Below are 20,019 nucleotides of genomic sequence, written 5' to 3'. Positions count from 1 at the left end.
ATAGTTATATATTCTCTACCCACCTCCCTTAAGTTCCCCTCCCCCCATCTATCTATCTGCTTATTGCATTTTAGTGCTTTTAGGATGCAAGAAGCAGTTTTTAGCACAATTAATTTATTTTCTTATCACTCTCCTCTTCTTTTGCAGTTTTAAATTGACTTGAACTAGAAAATAATTTCCATAGAATGAGATAACTTTGGTTTTCTGTTGCTGTCTGAATAAATGTGTAACTAATTAAAATCTCTGCTCCTTCTCCCTGGTGTAGCTTCTCAGCCAGTCCAGCAGTATTCCTTCGGAACAGGGGGGTCAGCAGCGTATCGACCTCAGCAGCCTGTTGCGCCCCCTGCTTCAAACGCTTACCCTAACACCCCGTACATATCTTCCGCTTCGTCCTATTCTGGGCAGTCTCAGCTGTACACAGCACAGCATCAGGCCTCTCCACCTACGTCCAGCCCCACTGCCTCGTTCCCTCCTCCCCCTCGCTCTGGAGCGTCCTTCCAGCACGGCGGACCAGGAGCTCCACCGTCATCTTCAGCGTATGCGCTGCCTCCTGGAGCAACAGGTACACTGCCTGCTGCCGGCGAGCTGCCTGCATCCCAAAGAACAGGTCTGCGCTTGAAAGGGACTTGGTTTGGCTCCCTCTTTTATTTTTTCGTGATCACGTGGGTGCATGGAGGGGAATTACTTCTAACTATAAACTGGGCAAGGTGAGGTATTGATTTAATTGTATAACAAATTCTAAAACTATTTCTAAAAGTGTGATTTTCCCATAGTGAACTTTAGTTGCTAAATGAGAAAAGCTTTAGAGCTTTAAAAGGGTAAGAGTATATAATCTGCCATTGAATTTAAAATAAGCGGTAAGAAATTAGTTGGCCAGATAAGTGGTGGTTGGAACTAGATTTAATTGACACTAATTTCTTTGCCAGAGTAAAACGATGCTCTGTGTTCTTCCTAGATTTTCAGTTTTTAAAATTATTTGTGCCTTAAATTCATTCATAGAGATTAAATAATACAGGGTTTAATGAGGCTGTACAAATTTTGTAATTATGTTTGTTTGTAAAGGTGAGCAAGGATCTTGACGTGTATTGAAAGGAAAAAAGTGAAAGAATGCAACTCTGACAGAATCTCTAAGACAGCAGAAAGTATACAGTAGTGCAGGGATTCTCTCCATTAGGACAATTCTACCCTCACAAACATTTTGGAAATTTCTAGGCATTTTTGTTGTTGACAGTGTAGTTCTGCCTGAAATTTTCTAATTAAAAGCATAATTTAAAATTATTTTTATAGTAAATACACATTTTATAGATTCTTTTTATCTTTCATGTTACAATTAAAGCATTATATTAATTTTTTATGAGTAGGTAATATTATCTGATTTTCATGTTAGGATTGTAAAAGGGGCCTCAGAAGTACGTATTACAAAAAGAGATCAATGAATCGGGGCAAGAACCACTAACATAGCAAAGAATTCAGACTTTGGAATCAGACTTCCTGTGTTTGTATCACAGCTTCACTCCTTTCTAGTTATGTGACCTTGAATAAGTACTTAACTTTAAGCCTCAGTTTCCTCATAATAGTAATAGTATGTACGCATAAGCTTAGGAAGAGATTGAAAGCATTTGGGGACGGTGACTGCAAAGTTAGCCGTGATGACACCTCGCCCAGAATTAGAGCTCTGGGCCTTTTCCTTTTGTCCCTGGTTTAATGTATACTTGTTACTAAGGGTATTTGAAAATAGTTTCCTTTTCAGATTACAATTGATGGTTTTAAACTAGAGGGGCAAAACAGAAGTGAGTCTTGCTTTCTACTACTGAAGTTGTTCCTGGAAGTCCAGTATATGTTTTTCTCTTTTTAACTGCTAAGCAGTAGCTTTAATAACTGAAAACACTGGTCATATAATAGGATTTATTGAGGAAGTATTTTTTTTCTTGGCAGTCTTATGGATCCAGAATTATACACATATCTCCTTCTCTCTTCTTTGATATATAATATTAAAGTCCAAAGTACCAAAAATCATACACACAATATGTATCAGCCTTTACTGCACAAATACAATTTGTATAATTTTCAATACAGATATTTCAATAGGTTGATATTTAGAGAGGAGTGTTCATTCAATTGTAGAGTTCAAAAAATTACCTTTTAAAACCTGGATGAGCGAAAACAGTATATATTCTGAATAGTTGGGTAATAGCTTGAGTGAAAGATGGATTCAAGTAAATCCCCACATAGGAAAGTGGTGCAGGGAAGTAGGAAAGTGAATGATCATTTATTGAACATACATTGGACATGTACCAGCACTGCCGTATATTTTCTTATTTCTCATAACCATGAGAAATAGGAATAATTATTTTTTTTAAAAATTGCCATGAGGAAGCTTGAGTTTCCTAGGGTTGTGTATAATGTTTTCATGATTGCATGGTGATAGACTCCAAGTTGAGATACAACTGAGATACCCAGGTCTCTCAGTCTTCAGAGCCCATGTTCATTCTTCTTTACCAGATAGTCTAGTCCTGATGAAAGCAGTAGAAATAGCTATCAGTGTTGGAATTACAGAAACATTTAGCATCACTATTTTAAGCATTTGTTACTTCATCATCTAAGTTAAATATTTGCATGGGTATTTTTTTCCTCCTTAAGCTAAAGGGCATTTGGCCTTATAATAAAGTCTTTGCTTATGTACAAAGTAACAATGTTCTAACCTGGCTGAGAAGCACAGTAACTAATAGGAAGATGAAGCCATACATTTTGCAATACTCAGCATGCACTAAGCTAGCTGCTTTGTTACCTCTTGCATGTTAGTAGTCCCTGTATTTTAATTAACAGTTAGAGCTTTACCTTATTTTATTTTTTGATTTCCTAAAAAGTTTGCTTAGGTTATACAGATAACTGTGACTAAAAGTTTTATCTTTGTTCTAATATGTCTTAGATTATTATATCATGGTTTTCTACGGGACTTGGAAATTCCACTTGTCCGGTGGATTCTTCTTGATAGACACTAGGATTTTCAAGCCCTGTAACTATTAGTGAACCACAAAATTATGTGCGCACTGCTCAGAGAAACTCATGTTGCAATCATCAAAACATTCATTCAGTAAATTCTTAATGAGAACCTGCTCAGTCTATAATCAGAATTATTCTAGGCACAGGTAGGAAGGCAGAAAAGTACAGTACATTTCTATTTCTAGTGAACAGCACATAGCTTTGTTGTAAGTTGGAACATAAAATTTGTATTTGGGCCAACTTTTGGAAGACATTAAATGTCAGGGCAAGAAATTTATACTTCATACAGTAAGAAGAAAATTTCTAGTGGAGGAGTTTGAACTCCTGAGAGGCATGGTCAAAGTGGTACTTTAGGGAGGTTAACCTGGAGGTGGTTCTGCAGAACAGATTGTGGGCAGCATGGCAGAATCAGAGGCAAGGAAAACAGGTTGTCTCCGAGTTCAAGGTATAAAGTGCTAACAGCCTAAGTTAGTATAGTGCGACATGTTTCAGTGGTGGCAGCACAAAAAGCAGGAAGTTTTCCTAGCTTTACTGTGCAGGATAAGTAAGATACTGCTTGTACCGCCCCCCCCCCACCTTTTTTTTTGTCCCTGGTTTAATGTATACTTGTTACTAAGGGAGAGCACTTTCAAATGTGAAGGCCCAAGAAGTTTACTTAGCAAAATTTTCTGATAAAATGTGAAGCTCTCATGAAGCTGTTTTTGAGTAAACAGTATTAAAAAATGGAAAATTTAATTTGGGTATATATATATATGTATATATATATAGTCTTGTGCTCCTTCACATAGAAGAGTCTTGAAGGGGCATAATATTGAATATTTTCGTGAAACAGTGTGCTGAAAAAAAATTTTTTTTAAATTTTCATAAACATTCCGTAGTCAAATTATAAGTACTTGGTTTTTAACCCTTTAAACAAAGGAAAGGAGCATGATAGCCTTCTTTATTTTTCTTTGGATACATCTGTTTTATCTCGTGTCATTGGAAAATGACCTTAAGGATTCATTCTCTCTAAATTTAAATTTTTAACTTTGTGGTGCCTTTTAAATAATGTGACGTGCGAGGCTAACGGGGAAGGGGGAGGTGTATGATTAACAAGGATGCTCTGTCCTCTCCGTCTCAAATGATCTTTTAGCCAAAAGTCTCCGTACCATTGGCACTAATATTTTTCTGTGAATCCGCTGAGAGTATCTTAGCCAGTGCCTACATCCTACCATTATGCAAGAACACCTTGAGAAGGTTCCCATTGAGAAGTGAGATTCAAGTAAGGATGGTAGCAACTCCACTTCTGTATGTGAGACCAAGCGCTTCTCTCTTCCTTCCCTAAAGACCATGTGGAGGACTAATCCCTACACTAAGGTGGATAAGGGTCTCCAGAATCCAGTGACATGCCATATTCAGTTTTTAAGTTAATTTTCCCTTGATTTTTATTAATTTTTTACTGTAGGATTTTGAAAGACCTCAAATAGTATAGAGAATAAAATTAAAATTATCTGTAATTCTGCCACCCATATATAACCACTAATAATTTAGGTGTATTTATTCCCTTCGTACACATATATGCACACATATATGTATGTATGCATATATTAAAGTTCTTTTAATGTAGAATATACATAACATAAAATTTACCATTTTAATCATTTTTAAGTGACATCAAGTGCATTTACATTATTGTACAGTCATCACCACTAACTACAGAACTTTTTTGTCATCCCATACTGAAATTATGTAGCCATTAAAAACCCCCCGTTTTCCCCAGTCCCTGGTAACCACCGTTCTACTTTGTCTCTATGTATGTATTCTAGGTACCTCATATAAGTAGTCATGCAGTTTTTTTCTTCTTGTAACTGGCTGTTTCACTGTCTTTAAGATTCATCCATATTATAGCATGTAATCAGAATTTCGTTTTTAAAGCTGAGTGATATTCCACTCTATGTATATACCACATTTTGTTTATCCATTAACTTACACATGGGCATTTTGGCTGCCGTGAATAATGCTGCTATGAATGTGAGTATACAAATATCTGTTCAAGTCCCTGGTTTCAGTTCTTTTGGGTATATACCCAGAAATGGAATTACTGGATCAAATAGTAATTCAGTGTTTAATTTTTTGAGGTGGTGGCCCTATTTTACATTTTCACCAGCAATGCATAAGGGTCCAATTTCTCCACATCCACACCAACACTTGTTTCCTGTTTTTTTGTTTTTGTTTTTAATTCTTGCCATTCTAATGGGTGTGAAGATAGTAGTATCTTATTGTATGCATGCATTTTTAAAGAATTGAGATCATAACTCCCACATACACTCATAATTTACATCTTACTACTTTCCTTAATATTACACCATGAACCATTTTCCAATGTTCTTTAAAGTCATTGTCATGTTTAAAAAGAGAGTAAGAAAGAGATTTATGCCCATTTTTAAGGTTTTTTGAAAAGGTAAAAAAGATTATCTTCCCTTACTAGTTTTATGAGAGAATTGTGTCCAAGATTAGACTGTGCTATCTTTTTTTAAACATATTGACCAAGAGTATCATTTTGCACATCCATAATGAACCCCCATAATACTGTCTCCTGTAGATATTCACGTTCTTCATTCAGTTTGCTTTACCTAGTGTTGCTATTAAAGTGTGTCTCCATAAAGTAGAGGTTAATTTAATTGTTTTGTTTCGTTTTGTTTTATGGCTGTGTTGGGTCTTCGTTTCTGTGCGAGGGCTTTCTCTAGTTGCGGCAAGTGGGGGCCACTCTTCATCGGGGTGCGAGGGCCTCTCACCATCACGGCCTCTCTTGTTGCGGAGCACAGGCTCCAGACATGCAGGCTCAGCAATTGTGGCTCACAGGCCTAGTTGCTCCGCGGCATGTGGGACCTTCCCAGACCAGGGCTCGAACCCGTGTCCCCTGCATTGGCAGGCAGATTCTCAACCACTGTGCCACCAGGGAAGCCCTAATTGTGTTTTGAAAAAGTCATATTTAAACAATTTAAAGATATAAAAGCAAAAGTATTGAGGGGTTAGAATCATAGCTAAGATAAAACTGTTAAATTGATCAGAGATTTGAACAAGGATTTTCTGGGCTGAAATAAAACATATTGCTAAATATATTGCATGGTTTGAGGTTAGGAGGGGCCAGTTAGGCATATGTTTTGGTGGGAACTTTGATTATTGTACAGTCGTTATTTTCAATTCAACAGGCAGCCCACCCTCAAGTTATGAGGGATAGCCAACTGGCTATATGTTCCTGTTGAAAATCTTTTTGTTTCTTATTTCATTCAGTTTTACTCGTAACTTTCGATTTAATTTGATTTCATTATAACTTTGGTGTCATTCTACCAAAGGGTCATATGAAATTGTTCCACATACTTTTTTGTGCTGCTGATAGTTGGTGAAATCAGGATACCCACTCAGGCTTTAATATCCAAGGCTAAGATCACTGCCACGAGAGGTTAGAGGAAAAACTGGTCTCACCTTCTGCTCCCACGTTTCACAGGGCTAGAGAGGAGGCATGTTGTTGAGACTGCTCCCTGAAAAAAACGATCAAGGCCAGGGTACCTCCAGTACTTTTAGGTTTTTCACACCGTCGACTCCCCCCTACCCCGCCCCAATACCAAAATCCAAGGATGCTCAAGTCCTTTATATAATGTGGTGTCGTATTTGCATATAACCTATGCACATATACTTTTATGTCTAGATTGCTAGTAATACCCAATACAGTGTAAATGCTTGCAGCAAATTCAAGTTTTGCTTTTGGGAACTCTTTGGAGTTTTTTCCTTCCTGAATGTTTTTGATCTTCAGTTGGTTGAATCTGCAGATGTAGAACCTGGGGATGGACTGTATATTGACCCCCTCAGCCCAGAAGCTGAAGTCTGGTGCTAGAGAGTACATCACTAGTTTCAAGTCAGGTCTGTCCTCTGTCATAACACACACACAGTGACTCCCAGGGATTTATTAACTGTAGTGCTGTGAGGTCATATCTTGCATGGGAAGTTAAATTGTAAAGTCATCATTTAAGACAAAAATAAGAAATCACTTAAGAGTCAGTTATCCGTGATCACCGCTTTCTTCAGTTAAGCCCTCACGAAGAAGTTGCCTGTGGTCAGAAGCCATATTGCATGAGAAACATCTCTCCTTAGCGCCATACAGAGAAATTCCAAACTGTGGCATTAGTTCTCCCACCTCACAGTTTCTCTGGGGCATGTGCTTCTTGAGTAGAGCTCAAACTGAATTGAACTCACTAGTTAATGCTATATACTCTCGATTCCTCTCTCCCCAAGTTCAACTATCATAACTCCCACATACTTACGGGATTCCCGTAAGTTGTATGTGCATATGATGTATCCCGTAAGTTGAACTCCCGTAAGTTGTATGTACATATGATGTATCTACACTGCATGCTTTTGATTGGAGACTGGGCCTGGACCAATCCTGAACATCCGACAATTTTGGAATTGCTGTATTAGTTCTCAGCCTTCTTTCCTCTTGTCCACTGCCAGAAACTTCAGTTCTTTTAAGAGAAGTAGTGATTTCTGGAAGATTTGTGCTAAACAGTCTGCAAATCTGTATATTCTTATAGAGAAGACCATATGAGATGGTTACATATTTACTGGGCCTGTTCCCATTTATGCTCATATTCATGTTGTGACCCCAGAAATTACAGTTCCTCCAGAATGCAGATCCTTGGGGCCTCCCAAATCCAGCAGTAAAGTAGCACCTCCTTGTTAAGATCGTCTAACATGCTTATTATCTTTAACAATGTAGTGTTAAAGTCTGCACGACAATGCAGAAATCCTCCCATTTCTCTTTAAAACCCTACTACTTAAAGAGGATTTAGACCAGCAGCATTGGCATTACCTGGGAGCTGGCTGAAGCAATAGAATCTCAGGCCCTACGCTATACCTAGTGAATTAGAATCTGCATTTTTGCAAGATCTTCAACTGATTTGGATTCACAGCTTTAAAAAATACTAAAATGGACACAGTTATAATATGTTAGGAAGTGCTCTCATGAATGAATTAGCTTTGCCCACAAACTGATTACTTTCTTAATTAGATAGAAGCCATTTCACGTGACTTGATTAAAAAGTAAGTTTTATTCCCTTATAAAATTAGTTTGTTCTTTCTTGGGGTTGATGGAGGGAGGAGAAACAATTATAAAATGAGTAGAGTTTACAGTTTGCAGGGCAGAAATAGAGACACAGATGTAGAGAACAAACGTATGGACACCAAGGGGGGAAAGTGGTGGGGGGGAGGTGGTGGTGTGATGAACTGGGAGATTGGGATTGACATGTATACACTAATATGTATAAAATGGATAGTTAATAAGAACCTGCTGTATAAAAAAATAAATAAAATTCAAAAATTCAAAAAAAAAATGAGTAGAGTTTAGAATATCTTTGATGATAATACTGTTTAAGTGACTTTTACATTTTGTCTACAGAAAATCAGTCTATGCAAGACCAGGCATCTATGTTGGAAGGTGAATTAGTTACAAAATATATCTTTGGAAATCTTTGAATCACTGACTATAATTAATGAATGGATATTCACAATTATGCATGTGAACTTTAAAGCCGATAATACCCTAAATCTGATCAGTTCTTAATGGAATCAAATCTTAGAACTGACTGAATTAACATAGTGACACAAATGATCTTGAATCATAAAAGTTGTCTATTTTATATAGACTGAAAGACAAGGCTATACCAAGATTGTCTTAGATATAAGAAAGATTAGAAGGTGATGGGAGAGGTTTGAATGATTAGTCTGTGTATAATGAGAACTTTAAGAATTTGTTAAGCAAATAGCAGCATGTGGTTTAATATTTTGTGATTAGCTCTTGAATGTTTTGAGGCTCATTTGGCGTTCTGTCTCCTAGTCACCTTGTAGAAAATTAATTCTACTTTTAAAATCAAGGCAAATGAGTGCATGCTGGTTAGGAGAAGATCTTGTTTTTACAAAATTTCTATGACATTATGTTCTTTGGTTTGCTAAGCAATTTTGTTGTGATTTAATATCGTAGATATCAATAAAACAAGCAAAAGTAAAATACTGAAAGAATGTTTATTGAAAGAAGAAGAATTTTTTGCTTTTACATATACACATACACAAAACTTAATAAGATGTAAAATGATTATATTTTGATTTAGTAATTATCTTATCTCTGGCATGTTTTATTCCATTTTTCTTTAAAGATACAGGCATTCAATAAAGATGTTTTAAAAAATTGTTTTTAAAAAATACAGGCATTAAGTACCTTAATGAGTTCTGCTACTCATATTCATTTCTCACTTTGAGATGACAGGTTTTGGGAGATTTGAGGGGGGAGGAAATTTCCTAAAGGTGACAGTAGTTTAATTTTATATTTGCTGCCAGCGTGGAAATTTTTTTTGGGGGGGGAGGGGTGTATTAAAAAAAAAATCTTACCACAGATATTTGAATGCCTTTTTCTACTTTATAGGTTGTTCTTAACGCAAAGGTGATAAAAACATACTGGTGTTGCGTAGTTGGGCTCTGTTTTTTTAACAGTGTTTCTACCATGTGGATGATTTGGGTATGCTGAATTGCTCTCTGGGGAAATAGAAGATTGCCACTTTTATTCTTTTTTTGTGTGTTGAATATATCAGAAGCCTTTTTTTTTTAGCAGACTCAGGGGATTTATTTTTTCTTTCTTAGGAGAGAATTGTTTGAAGGTTATATACCAATATAGACATAAAAACTTCACTATCCTTAAATTTAGTACAACTCTTTCACTTTAAAAGGAAATAATGTCAAGATATGCTGCTTTCTAAGCCAAGGCCCTGTGATTATTAGAGGTAATGAGTTTGAGAGTCCAGGGCTACATAGTGATCCCAGCAGCTCAGCTGGTAAAACTTCTGTGACAGTTATCTCAGGGTGAAAGTAAAATTTGAAGATATTATATGATGGATACAATTTAGTTTTCTTCTTTTCAGGATTCTAAAGGAAAATGCCCTCTATTATCTGTTATAGGTTCTCAGAATGGTTGGAATGATCCTCCAGCTTTGAACAGAGTACCCAAGAAGAAGAAGGTACTAGAAAAAGATGTCTATTCAGTTGCCTACAGGTGTCCTGTCAATCATGTAGCCACCTGAAGCACACCACACTTCACTGTTCCTTTAAAGGCAAAGCTGACTGACTAATATACTTAATATGTGTATTTCAACTTACATCTTCTAATCCATGAAGGGAAGGAAGGAAAGTACAAAATAGTATGGTGGTATGAATTAAACCCTTTTTAAAAAGCAAGATGTAAATTCCCAGCAGATCTTTTTCAAAGAGTAGGAAACAAAATTTCATGCTTCTCAAATGGTTTTTTTTTAGGAGTTACTTTGGTTTTGGGTTCTAACAGTAATCATGAATTTGTAATTATATTTTGGACTATTTTTGTCTATCACATACAATATGAAAAGAAATAGCCTTGTAGCTGAGCATCATTTAGATGTTAATAACTGTTGAGAGCTGTTAGAGCATAACTTAAGATTCTTCTTTCCTTCTTTTACCCCAAGCCTTTTTATTTTTTTTTACTCCTAGTGATTTCTGTCCCCCAAGTATAGTAATGAGAGGCCAGAATGTAAAATTGGGAGATACTAAATGATGAAAGCCCCCCCAAAATTAGGTCAATGATAATCAGAAATTTAATCTACTGCTTTGAGTGTGATTGATCACTAAGTAGGTATCACTTAATGATCTGGGAAAAAGGTATTACATCTGATCACGTAACACACACAAACACATATTTGGCATATCTGATCCCAGTATGGCTAGATATAATTCTCCAGACTTTGACATCCTCTTTCAAAAACACCATGGTTTTGGCCCGTTATGGGATAAGTGTGGAAGGTAAAGGGGAAACAAAGGTCCAGGTTTGAGCTCCCAGCCCTCTTAGCTAGATTACCTTTACTTTTATGTTTTTCTCTAGAATTCTGCATAAAATTTCATTTTAAAAAGTATTCTACTGTTATTAAAAAAATGTTTTTAACCATGGAATAGTCTAACTCCCTTACTTATTTTTTTAAATTTTTTTATTGAAGTGTAGTTGATTTACAGTGTTGTGTTAATTACTGCTGAACAGCAAAGTGATTCAGTTATACATGTATGTGTGTATACATTCTTTTTTAAATATGTTCTTTTCCATTATGGTTTATCATAGGATATAGAATATAATTCTCTGTGCTGTACAGTAGGACCTTGTTGTTTATCCATTCTATACATAAAGGCTTACATCTGCTAACCCCACCCTCCCATTCCAACTCTCCCCCAACCCCCTTGGCAACCACCAGTCTGTTCTCTATGTCCCTGATTCTATTTCTGTTTCATAGATAGGTTCATCTGTGTCATATTTTAGATTCCACATATAAGGGATACCATATGGTATTTGTCTTTCTCTTTCTGACTTACTTCACTTAGTGTGATAATCTCTAGGTCCATCCACGTTGCTACAAATGGCTAACTCCCTTATTTAAAGCTGAGGAGATGTTGTCATCATACCGTTTTCTCCTTACTCTTGGTGCCTTTTATTTCTTTTAAAAGATGCCTGAGAACTTTACGCCTCCTGTTCCCATCACATCACCAATCATGAACCCCTTGGGTGACCCCCAGTCACAGATGCTGCAGCAACAGCCTTCAGCTCCAGCACCAATATCAAGCCAAGCTTCCTTCCCGCAGCCACACCTTCCAGGTGGCCAGCCCTTCCACGGCATACAGCAACCCCTCAGTCAACCAGGCATGCCTCCGTCTTTTTCAAAGCCCAATATTGAAGGTGCCCCTGGGGCTCCTATTGGAAATACCATGCAGGTAACAGTAAATCTGTGGAAGTGGGAGATGGCTCTATTTCGGTATGTTTTCTTAACGTTTTAACTTTTATGGTTATACCTTTATTATTACCTCAATTTGATTTCAATTTAGACAACTTAAAAATAATACCTTTTTTTTTAAGATTGTTCATGTATGTATATTATTTTTCAATGACGAGGCCATATACAAACTTTCTAGAAGGAGCTTATGTATTTACTAGTATACGTTAACAGTAACTTGGCAATTACAGTGTTTCATCTGATCTAATCAGTAGCCACAATTTAAGAGCAGTTGAATCCATATTTGCATCCAAGGTTGCTAAGCAGAAGCTGTTTCCAAAGGTTTTTTCCTTTAAAATAGAAAATAAAAATGTAATGAGTTATATATTTTCTTGTGTATGTGTAAGAGCTAATAATATAGCCATATCTTTAGATGGAGATATAGATTTGTGCTTGCTTTTCACATACAAACAGCTAGTTGGCAGGGCTCTAGATGATGAAAAATCTATCATATTTCCATATAACTGACTTAGACATACAAAGAGAAACATTTTGATCTATTCATGAAAAGTAAAGTCACAGCTCAACATAAGATGAAATCAATTCCTGCCCAAGTATAAAACTAGCTCTTCTGTCTGTTACTGTCTTTGACTCTCTGAAGTCAAATTTGTAAAGATTATATCTCTACCACAAGACTATGTTTTGCTGTTAAGAGATTTCTGCCTAAGGAACTTCTAAACATTAACAGTTGCATTATGAAAACAAGTGTTTTGATGGAGATGGGAGGACCTTCTTCTTTCCACGAGAATATATAAAATTACAAAGACGCACTGTTAATTTTGTATAATTACACGTCTGTGGTGTTTGTGAAGCCGTCCACTTTTGTTTAGAGCTGGGTGCTCAAGCTGCGCTCATCTGGGCCAGAACCCCAGTTACCGCTGAAAGGGAGAGCTGCACGGAGGCGTGTGTTCAGCCAGGCCCTAGTGTCCAGCTTCCTCTCCACCTGGATGTCTCTGAGGCACCTCACACTTAACATATCCAGAATCTAACTCATCGTCTTCCTCCCAAACCTAGTCGTCTTTTGGTGTGTCCTGTTTCAGCGAATGGCACCATAACCCTTCCTATTTAATCCAGCCAAAAACCTGGGCATCATCTTTATATTCTTTTTCCTTTAACCTGTTTTTCAGAGCTATCCCCGAGTCTTGTTGATATTACTTTAAAATCTCTCTCAAATCCCTTCTCTACATTTCCAGTCTAGTCCATGCTACCTTCGTCTCCAGTCTTAAGCAGTGCAGGAGCCTCTAGTTGGTCTGCCAGCATCTACTTTGACTCATCTCTTATCTGGTCTTATCTCCTCATTGCTTAAAACGTTACAGCTTCCCATTGTTCCCAGGATAAAGACCAAAGTATTTCACATTGTCTGGAATCGCTCAGCTCACACTCCTCCTTGCTCGCTCTCTCTGCTCCAGCTACAGTGACCCCCTTTCAGTCCCTTGTATCATGATCCTGACTGTGTACACGTTCTTCTGTCTGGAATGCATTTCCTCCCCCATTTAACTGGTTAACTCCTACTTACCCTTCTGATATAACTTCCTTCAAGAGCCTTCCCCTCAGTTAAATCCCAATTATATTGTCTGTTGGTTCCAGTGATGTTAACTTAATCACAGTTGCTATTTTACATACATTTATGACATTTTAAAACTTTCTCTTCCATCAGCCTGTAAACTCCCTGTGGGATGAGATCATTTCCGTATTGGCTCACCAATACCTAGCCAATGCCTAATACAGAATTGCCTAATGTTTTCTATGAATGAACTAATCAGTCAAAACTTTAAACACTTACACATTCCTTCTTTGTTTTCCCATCTGTACATTCAGTAAGATCATGGTCTCTTCTATCCTCACCGTTGGTGTAATCTTGCAGTTTGATAATAGCCCAGCTAACACCCTCCAAGAGTAAACCAAAGAATAGAAGAACGTCAGGATAAACAAAAATGAGCCAACAAGCAAAGCAAGCAGCCACTCCAACCAGCCAACTTTGTAAATGCCTTGTTCTTTTCATTTCCTACTGGCACAGGTCTCCTTCCCATCAGTTATATGAAATAGTGATCAATGTATGTTCCATAATTAATCAGATACTTTATATCCATCCTATTTTTGAAAATAGAAGCTGTAGAAAGAGTACCTGTATCTTCTACTGAATATCTGATTTTTATGTTTGCTTATCCCAAGTGATTTCACATGTTAATTTTTCATTTGATTTTGAAGAGCCTACCTACAAGGTCCTTGGTTTCTCTTTATCACAGATTCAGGGCTTTGTGTATAGGTAACTTCTGGTCATTTCTAGTCATTTTATGGTATTATTTATTCCAGCATGTGCAGTCTTTGCCAACAGAAAAAATTACCAAGAAACCGATTCCAGATGAACACCTCATTCTAAAGACCACATTTGAGGATCTTATTCAGCGCTGCCTCTCTTCAGCCACAGATCCTGTATGTATTTTTTATTTTGCTTAATTAAAAGAATCCCTTATGGAGCGCTTCTATAATGATTGCTTAAAGTCTTACAAGATGTATTTTGAAAGTTTATGCAAAAGTAGTAAAGCTAGCACTTATATATAGTTTGCTGTACATATAAAAACACATTCAACTGCTTTTTACATATAACTTTAATCCTTAAAACAACCTCATGGTAGGTAGGTTTGTCATATTTATTTACAGAGGAGGAAATTAAGGCAAAAAGCAGTTACATAATAATTAAGGCAGAGCCAGCATTCGAACCTAGTCTGGCTCCAGAATTCATGCTTTCCACCACTATGCGGCACTGAGTCTCATCGGCAAACCTTATGCCTAGCACAAAAATACAACAGAACGGTGAAACTCAGATTTGGGGTTTCTTTCTGAGCTTACATCAAAGCTTTTAAAAGTAGATAGACAATCTTTAACTTTGCTAAGACCTTAAAAATAGTTCAGTGCTTTAGATATTGGAGTCATATTCATAGTCAAAGTAACTGATTTTACTCAGTTTATTAGAGGATGACTGTATTGGCAACAACAAAAATTCCACAAAGCCAGTTTTGTTTTAGATGAAATTTCACTTTCTGCCAACAAACATTGAATATGTTTATTTAGTCACTGGCCAGTTGTCTGCTTGAAAAACAGCTTCTGGAATTTGTTGTTTCATCAAACATTGAGTATTAATATGTGCAGCCTTCTGCCAGTCTTTTGGAAAGCAATTCTCTGCACTGAAAGTGTCAGGAAAGCAGAGGCAGGGGAAAGGTAACATAAACCTTAGCGCCTGGCATTCTGGGAGCGATGGAAAGACGAAGCTAGGAACAGAGAACAGGTGAAGCTGTTAAACAGGTAAGTGTACAGTGTCTCCTAGGCAGACAGGTCCTCATCATACAAATTGGAGGAATCCTAATAAAAATGTGGGAAAGCTCCAGTCTTCCTTCAGGCATGAGTTAATGTAAATAGAGGTTGGGAGGACACCTCGTACATGGCCTAGCTTAGGAAATTTGTGTTGAGCTTCCCCTCCTCCAGGTCACCCTATCACCTTCCTTCTGGTGACCCAGGACCCCTGGGCAGAAGAGAAAGACAAACTGTTCCTGTCACTAGTTGGGGAGGAAGTTCAAATACCGCCCAGGACTCCTGCTGGTAGCTACGTGGGATTAACTTTGAACCCTCCACAAAAGTCCATCTTAATCAATACTTGACATCATTTTTATAGTATGGCTTTATTCTTATTTCCACTTCAGTTATGTCCAAACAGCACAACGTAATTGTGCAGCACAGCTTAGTTTGTAAGGTTATCCTCGATGGCGTCACCTCTTCCGCACTCCTCTTCTGACACACTGACATTCCCTCCTCAGACATACCAAGCACGTGTCAGCATCAGAGACTTTGTACCTGTGGCTCCTTCTGCCTGGAACTCTTCCCCACAGAGCTGCATAGCTCTTGCTCACTTGTTCCTGGTGTCTGCTCAGATGTCCCATTAGCCGTCAGGACTTTCTTACCACGTCATACTGCCAACACTGCTGACCCCCTTACCCTGTTAACTTTTCTTCATGGCACTCATCACCATCTGACATACAATATATTGTTTATTTAGTATCCTTTCCCCACCCAATAGAATATGAGATCCATGAGACACAACACTGTCCCAGCATGGCGCGTAGTAGTCACTCAGTAAATATTGAAAAGCAGTGTCACTTTTAAGGCTGTTGCATAATGTAGATATTAAGTTAATCACAGTATAATTTTAAACCTTTACTTTTAGGATAGTTTTCTCTCACTATACTCACAGTACTAGGATGAGGGTAGGAGGAGTCCTTAATTTAAGAACTCATTTTAACACTTCCCTCTTAATAATCTTAAGCCACCAAAAGATAATTTTCTCCTTTTTTTGGTGTTTTAAAGGCCCAGAATAAGACAGGATTAAATGTACCAAATGTGACTGAGCGTATAAGTAGTACTTTGAGATTCCACAGTTCACCTGTATGTTTGCCTTCTAGCGCCCATAATGTTCATTTTATTTAATTTACAGTAACTGTTAGACCTTCCTTTCTGTAGTACACCGACCTCTTGCTGCCTCCAGGTGGCCCTTCGTGTTGCCTGTGCACACAGTGTAGATGGGCACTCACTCACCTCACGTGAGCCGCAGTCCCCGTGAAATCAGCCAGTGCTCCACTTTGCACCCTAGGAGGAAGGCTCTCACTTTCTTGCCCTCCCTGCCTTAATAGATACTGATCTCTGTTCTAATAATCTGTTCAAGTTCCTCGGTCTTAGCTATCTCCATTTCTTTATAAAATGAAGCTGTCTAACATCATGACTGTAAGGTTTAGTGAAATGACGTAAGGCAAGTTCTTGGGATAAAAGTTATTGCTCATACATAACATACCTGTTTTTTCTCTCCTGCAGCAAACCAAGAGGAAGCTAGATGATGCCAGCAAACGTTTGGAGTTTCTGTATGATAAACTTAGGGAACAGACAGTAAGTTTGTGGGGAAAAGAAGGATTTATGATAATCATTTATTCCTGGTTGCTAGTAAAATAAGTGTCTCATCAGCACTTGCATGTAATATATAGTATGCTTGGGGGCAAAATGATCGTGACAGTTCATAGAATGGGCTTTTCTCTGTCTAAATCTTACATTTCAGTCACCGGGGAAAAGGGGATAGGGCAGTGTGTGTGTGTGTGTGTGTGTGTGTATGTGTGTGTGTGTGTGTGTGTTTGTGTGAGAGAGAGAGAGAGAGAGATTAAGAGGGAGAGAGAATTTTTAACCTTTTTTATGACAAAGAGCAGATTTACAAACTGGCCTGTACTGCTGCTACAGTAACTGGCCTTCTATTCATTTTTATATGTCCCTTGAATTAAGAAATCAGAGAGTGGGCAGATACTCTGTTTTCCAGAGACCAAATCTGTAATCTCTTTCGTAGTCTAAGACTCTGATCCTTTTCTTTTAGAATAGCTATTACACAAAGGCAAAGCCAAAGGTAGCCACAAATTGAGCAGATCAATGTGTATAACTATGAAGATGATCGGCAGTAAGGAGTAAATGCCCTGTGTGCTCTGTTCTCTTGTCCCTCCCAACCTCTCCATTCCTTTCTAGAATTGTTGTGTTTTATTAATGAAAGCACTAGTAGAGAAAAAAAGAATTGGGACTTTTTCACATTTTTGCATTTTAGCATTTCTCTTCCCCATTCCCCATATCAATGCCATCAGCTAAAAATAACCATTTGTCTCCTGAGAACCAAACCAGAGAAAGTTGATATAACAGTGGAAGTGGCGTGGCCCATGGACATGGATCCAAAATAAAGTCTTCTCTGGAAAGTATGGACATGTATGCCAAGTAATGACATGGGGGGGAAAAAAACTAGAGGTCTTATGATTTTCAGAGATGACAGGATTATGAAAAGCAGTTAAGAGCTGGCAAATTGAGTACATGATGAGGACTGTTGCCCTCCTAATGGCAGTGGACCAGAAGTGCAAGGTTTTTATTGTCCACAAGGTTTTAGAGTAAATTGGGCCTCTACTTCGAGATGTCATGATTAAGAATCGTGAAACTCCTTCATGTACATAGGAAAACTTTTAAAAAGTGTGAGACAGTTATCTAAAATAATTTAGTTATTTAAAATATTTAAGTTATCTAAAATAAAATAATAAGAAAGCTCTTAAGTGGAGAGAGACATTAACATTTCAACTTGGGGAAGGAAATCTGGCTTTTCTGTAAGAAAATACCTGGCTTACCATACATGTATAATTCGTAAGTAATTCCTTACATAATCATTTTGTCATGGTTCGCTTTTATAACTTAAGTGTTGGTTGGTCTGAGAATCTTTCTAGAAATGCTCACCAGTTTATACATTTTTGAAATAATGTTTATTTCAAGCTCCTCTTAAATATCAGGGTTTAATGTTTATAGAGGGTCTCATGGAAAATTCTTCCTTAATTTAATTCTCTCTCTCAATTCCACCTTTACTTCAGCTTTCACCAACAATCATCAATGGTTTACACAACATCGCAAGGAGCATTGAGACTCGAAACTACTCAGAAGGCTTGACCATCCATACGCACATAGTCAGCACCAGCAACTTCAGTGAGACCTCTGCTTTCATGCCAGTTCTCAAAGTGGTTCTCACCCAGGCCAATAAGCTGGGCGTCTAAAGGATGGCTTCACTCTCAGCCACTATTGCCGTTTTTCCAAAGAAACATGTTTTAAAAAACGATAAGATGTGGACCAGTCCTCCTTAGCATGTTTCCATAGCAGCCACTCAAGAACATTTACATTGTTTCTGCAGATATACTCACCTTAGACCTGCTCAAAACCCTGGTGCTTTCTTTTGTTGTAATCTTTTATTGCCTGTGATGATTTTCCTATTCTGCAAATAATGTATTTCCTGGATTACACATAGTATGCTTTCCTGAAGTATTCTGATAAAATATGGTTTTTGAAACCTCAGGTTTACTTTTTGGAGAAGGAGCCTTTGGTTATGTGTAAAGCAGAGCTGCAACTAAATTTCTTTCATGTCCTCCCTACTTCCTCCGTGTCAATCAGATTAAAGTGTGTAATCCTATTTATGTGTATGTAGTCTTTTTTTTAAACGGCTACTCACAGTTTAGTTTAATCTCTATTTTTTGTGGCTTTGGCTTCACTTTGGTCCTGAACAAATAACTAAATCTAGAGGCTGCTACATAGATTTTAGCAAATATTAATGAAAAGTGGGATCACTAGTTTTAAGTATCTATAGGAAAAGATTGAGCATTTTCATTCTGTAGGATGCATTGAACTTTTTTCTATTAATGTTTTCAATATTCTGTTTGAGTTTTAAGATTGAATTGTCTCCATTTTATATTTAGAAACTTATTCATCCATTTTTAAAAAGTTACCTATTTCTCTGAGGTATTTAAGTTCAGAAAGAAAGCTTTAACTTCTGTCAGCCTCCTGAATTGACATATTTTCAGACAGTATTTTCGTCAAATGATTTTATTGTAATCTGTCTTAAGAACAGTGTGGTAAACAAAAGATAATGGTCCCCATAGAATCTTGAGGAGAATTAGATACTAATAATTTTCGTTGTTTAAGCAATTTTACCTAAGTGAGTTGGAAAAGCAGAAGATAAAATGTGTGACTACTGTGAAGACAGGTGCTGTTTCAAGGACTAAGTGCAGCTCATCAGGCATTTTGCAGCCTAAGTGACATAGTTTGCAAGACCCTCTTAATTTCCTTTGCTGGGATTCCCTGCTCACCAAATAAAACCCCTCTTTTAAAAGTAAAAATAGGGACTTCCCTGGTGGCGAAGGGGTTAAGAATCCACCTGCCAATGCAGGGGACACAGGTTTGAGCCGTGGTCCGCGGAGATCCCACATGCTGCGGAGCAACTAAGCCTGTGTGCCACAATTACTGAGCCTGCGCTCTAGAGCCCGCGAGCTACAACTACTGAACCCACGTGCCACAACTACTGAAGCCCGCGCGCCTAGAGCCGGTGCTCCACAACAAGAGAAGCCACCACAATGAGAAGCCCGCGCACTGCAACAAAGAGTAACCCCCACTGGACTCAACTAGAGAAAGCCCACGCACAGCAACGAAGACCCAATGCAGCCAAAAAAAAAAAAAAAGACATTAAAAAATAAAAATAGTTTTATAACTGAAAAAGGAGAACCTTAATAACATGAATGAGCATTGGAGCCTCACGAGTGGGGTGATATAT

At 37.7% G+C, this 20,019-nt stretch overlaps 1 protein-coding gene and 1 long non-coding RNA gene across 2 annotated transcripts; one reads left to right on the top strand and one right to left on the bottom strand.

Annotated features, from left to right (window-relative positions):
- The first annotated feature begins 241 nt into the window (after positions 1-241).
- Positions 242-18,885, top strand: LOC309661710 (protein transport protein Sec31A-like). The gene is made up of 7 exons (XM_082463669.1): positions 242-607; positions 8,438-8,476; positions 9,988-10,046; positions 11,548-11,811; positions 14,184-14,303; positions 16,731-16,802; positions 18,296-18,885. Exons 2-7 carry the CDS (start codon positions 8,449-8,451, stop codon positions 18,473-18,475), a joined length of 723 nt encoding a protein of 240 aa, XP_082319795.1. The 5' UTR covers positions 242-607; positions 8,438-8,448; the 3' UTR covers positions 18,476-18,885.
- LOC309661731 lies at positions 12,103-14,177 on the bottom strand. The gene is made up of 2 exons (XR_014264224.1): positions 13,654-14,177; positions 12,103-12,160 (listed from the first exon to the last, which is right to left on the bottom strand). It is a non-coding gene; the product is annotated as an uncharacterized lncRNA (long non-coding RNA).
- Positions 18,886-20,019: the final 1,134 nt, after the last annotated feature.

This window comes from Balaenoptera physalus (genome assembly GCF_965194825.1).
Source record: "Balaenoptera physalus genome assembly, chromosome: 5".
NCBI lineage: Eukaryota > Metazoa > Chordata > Mammalia > Artiodactyla > Balaenopteridae > Balaenoptera > Balaenoptera physalus.
Note: the sequence above shows the minus strand (reverse complement) of the source record. Positions and strands in the feature narration are given on the sequence as shown.

Bases quoted from the DNA above. Each gene is read 5' to 3' on its own strand.
- LOC309661710 (XM_082463669.1), top strand. From the start codon at position 8,449: ATGCAAGACCAGGCATCTATGTTGGAAG. The intron at 14,304-16,730 runs GTATGTATTTTT...TCTCTCCTGCAG, and splicing joins TCTCTTCAGCCACAGATCCT to CAAACCAAGAGGAAGCTAGA. The intron at 16,803-18,295 runs GTAAGTTTGTGG...CCTTTACTTCAG, and splicing joins ATAAACTTAGGGAACAGACA to CTTTCACCAACAATCATCAA.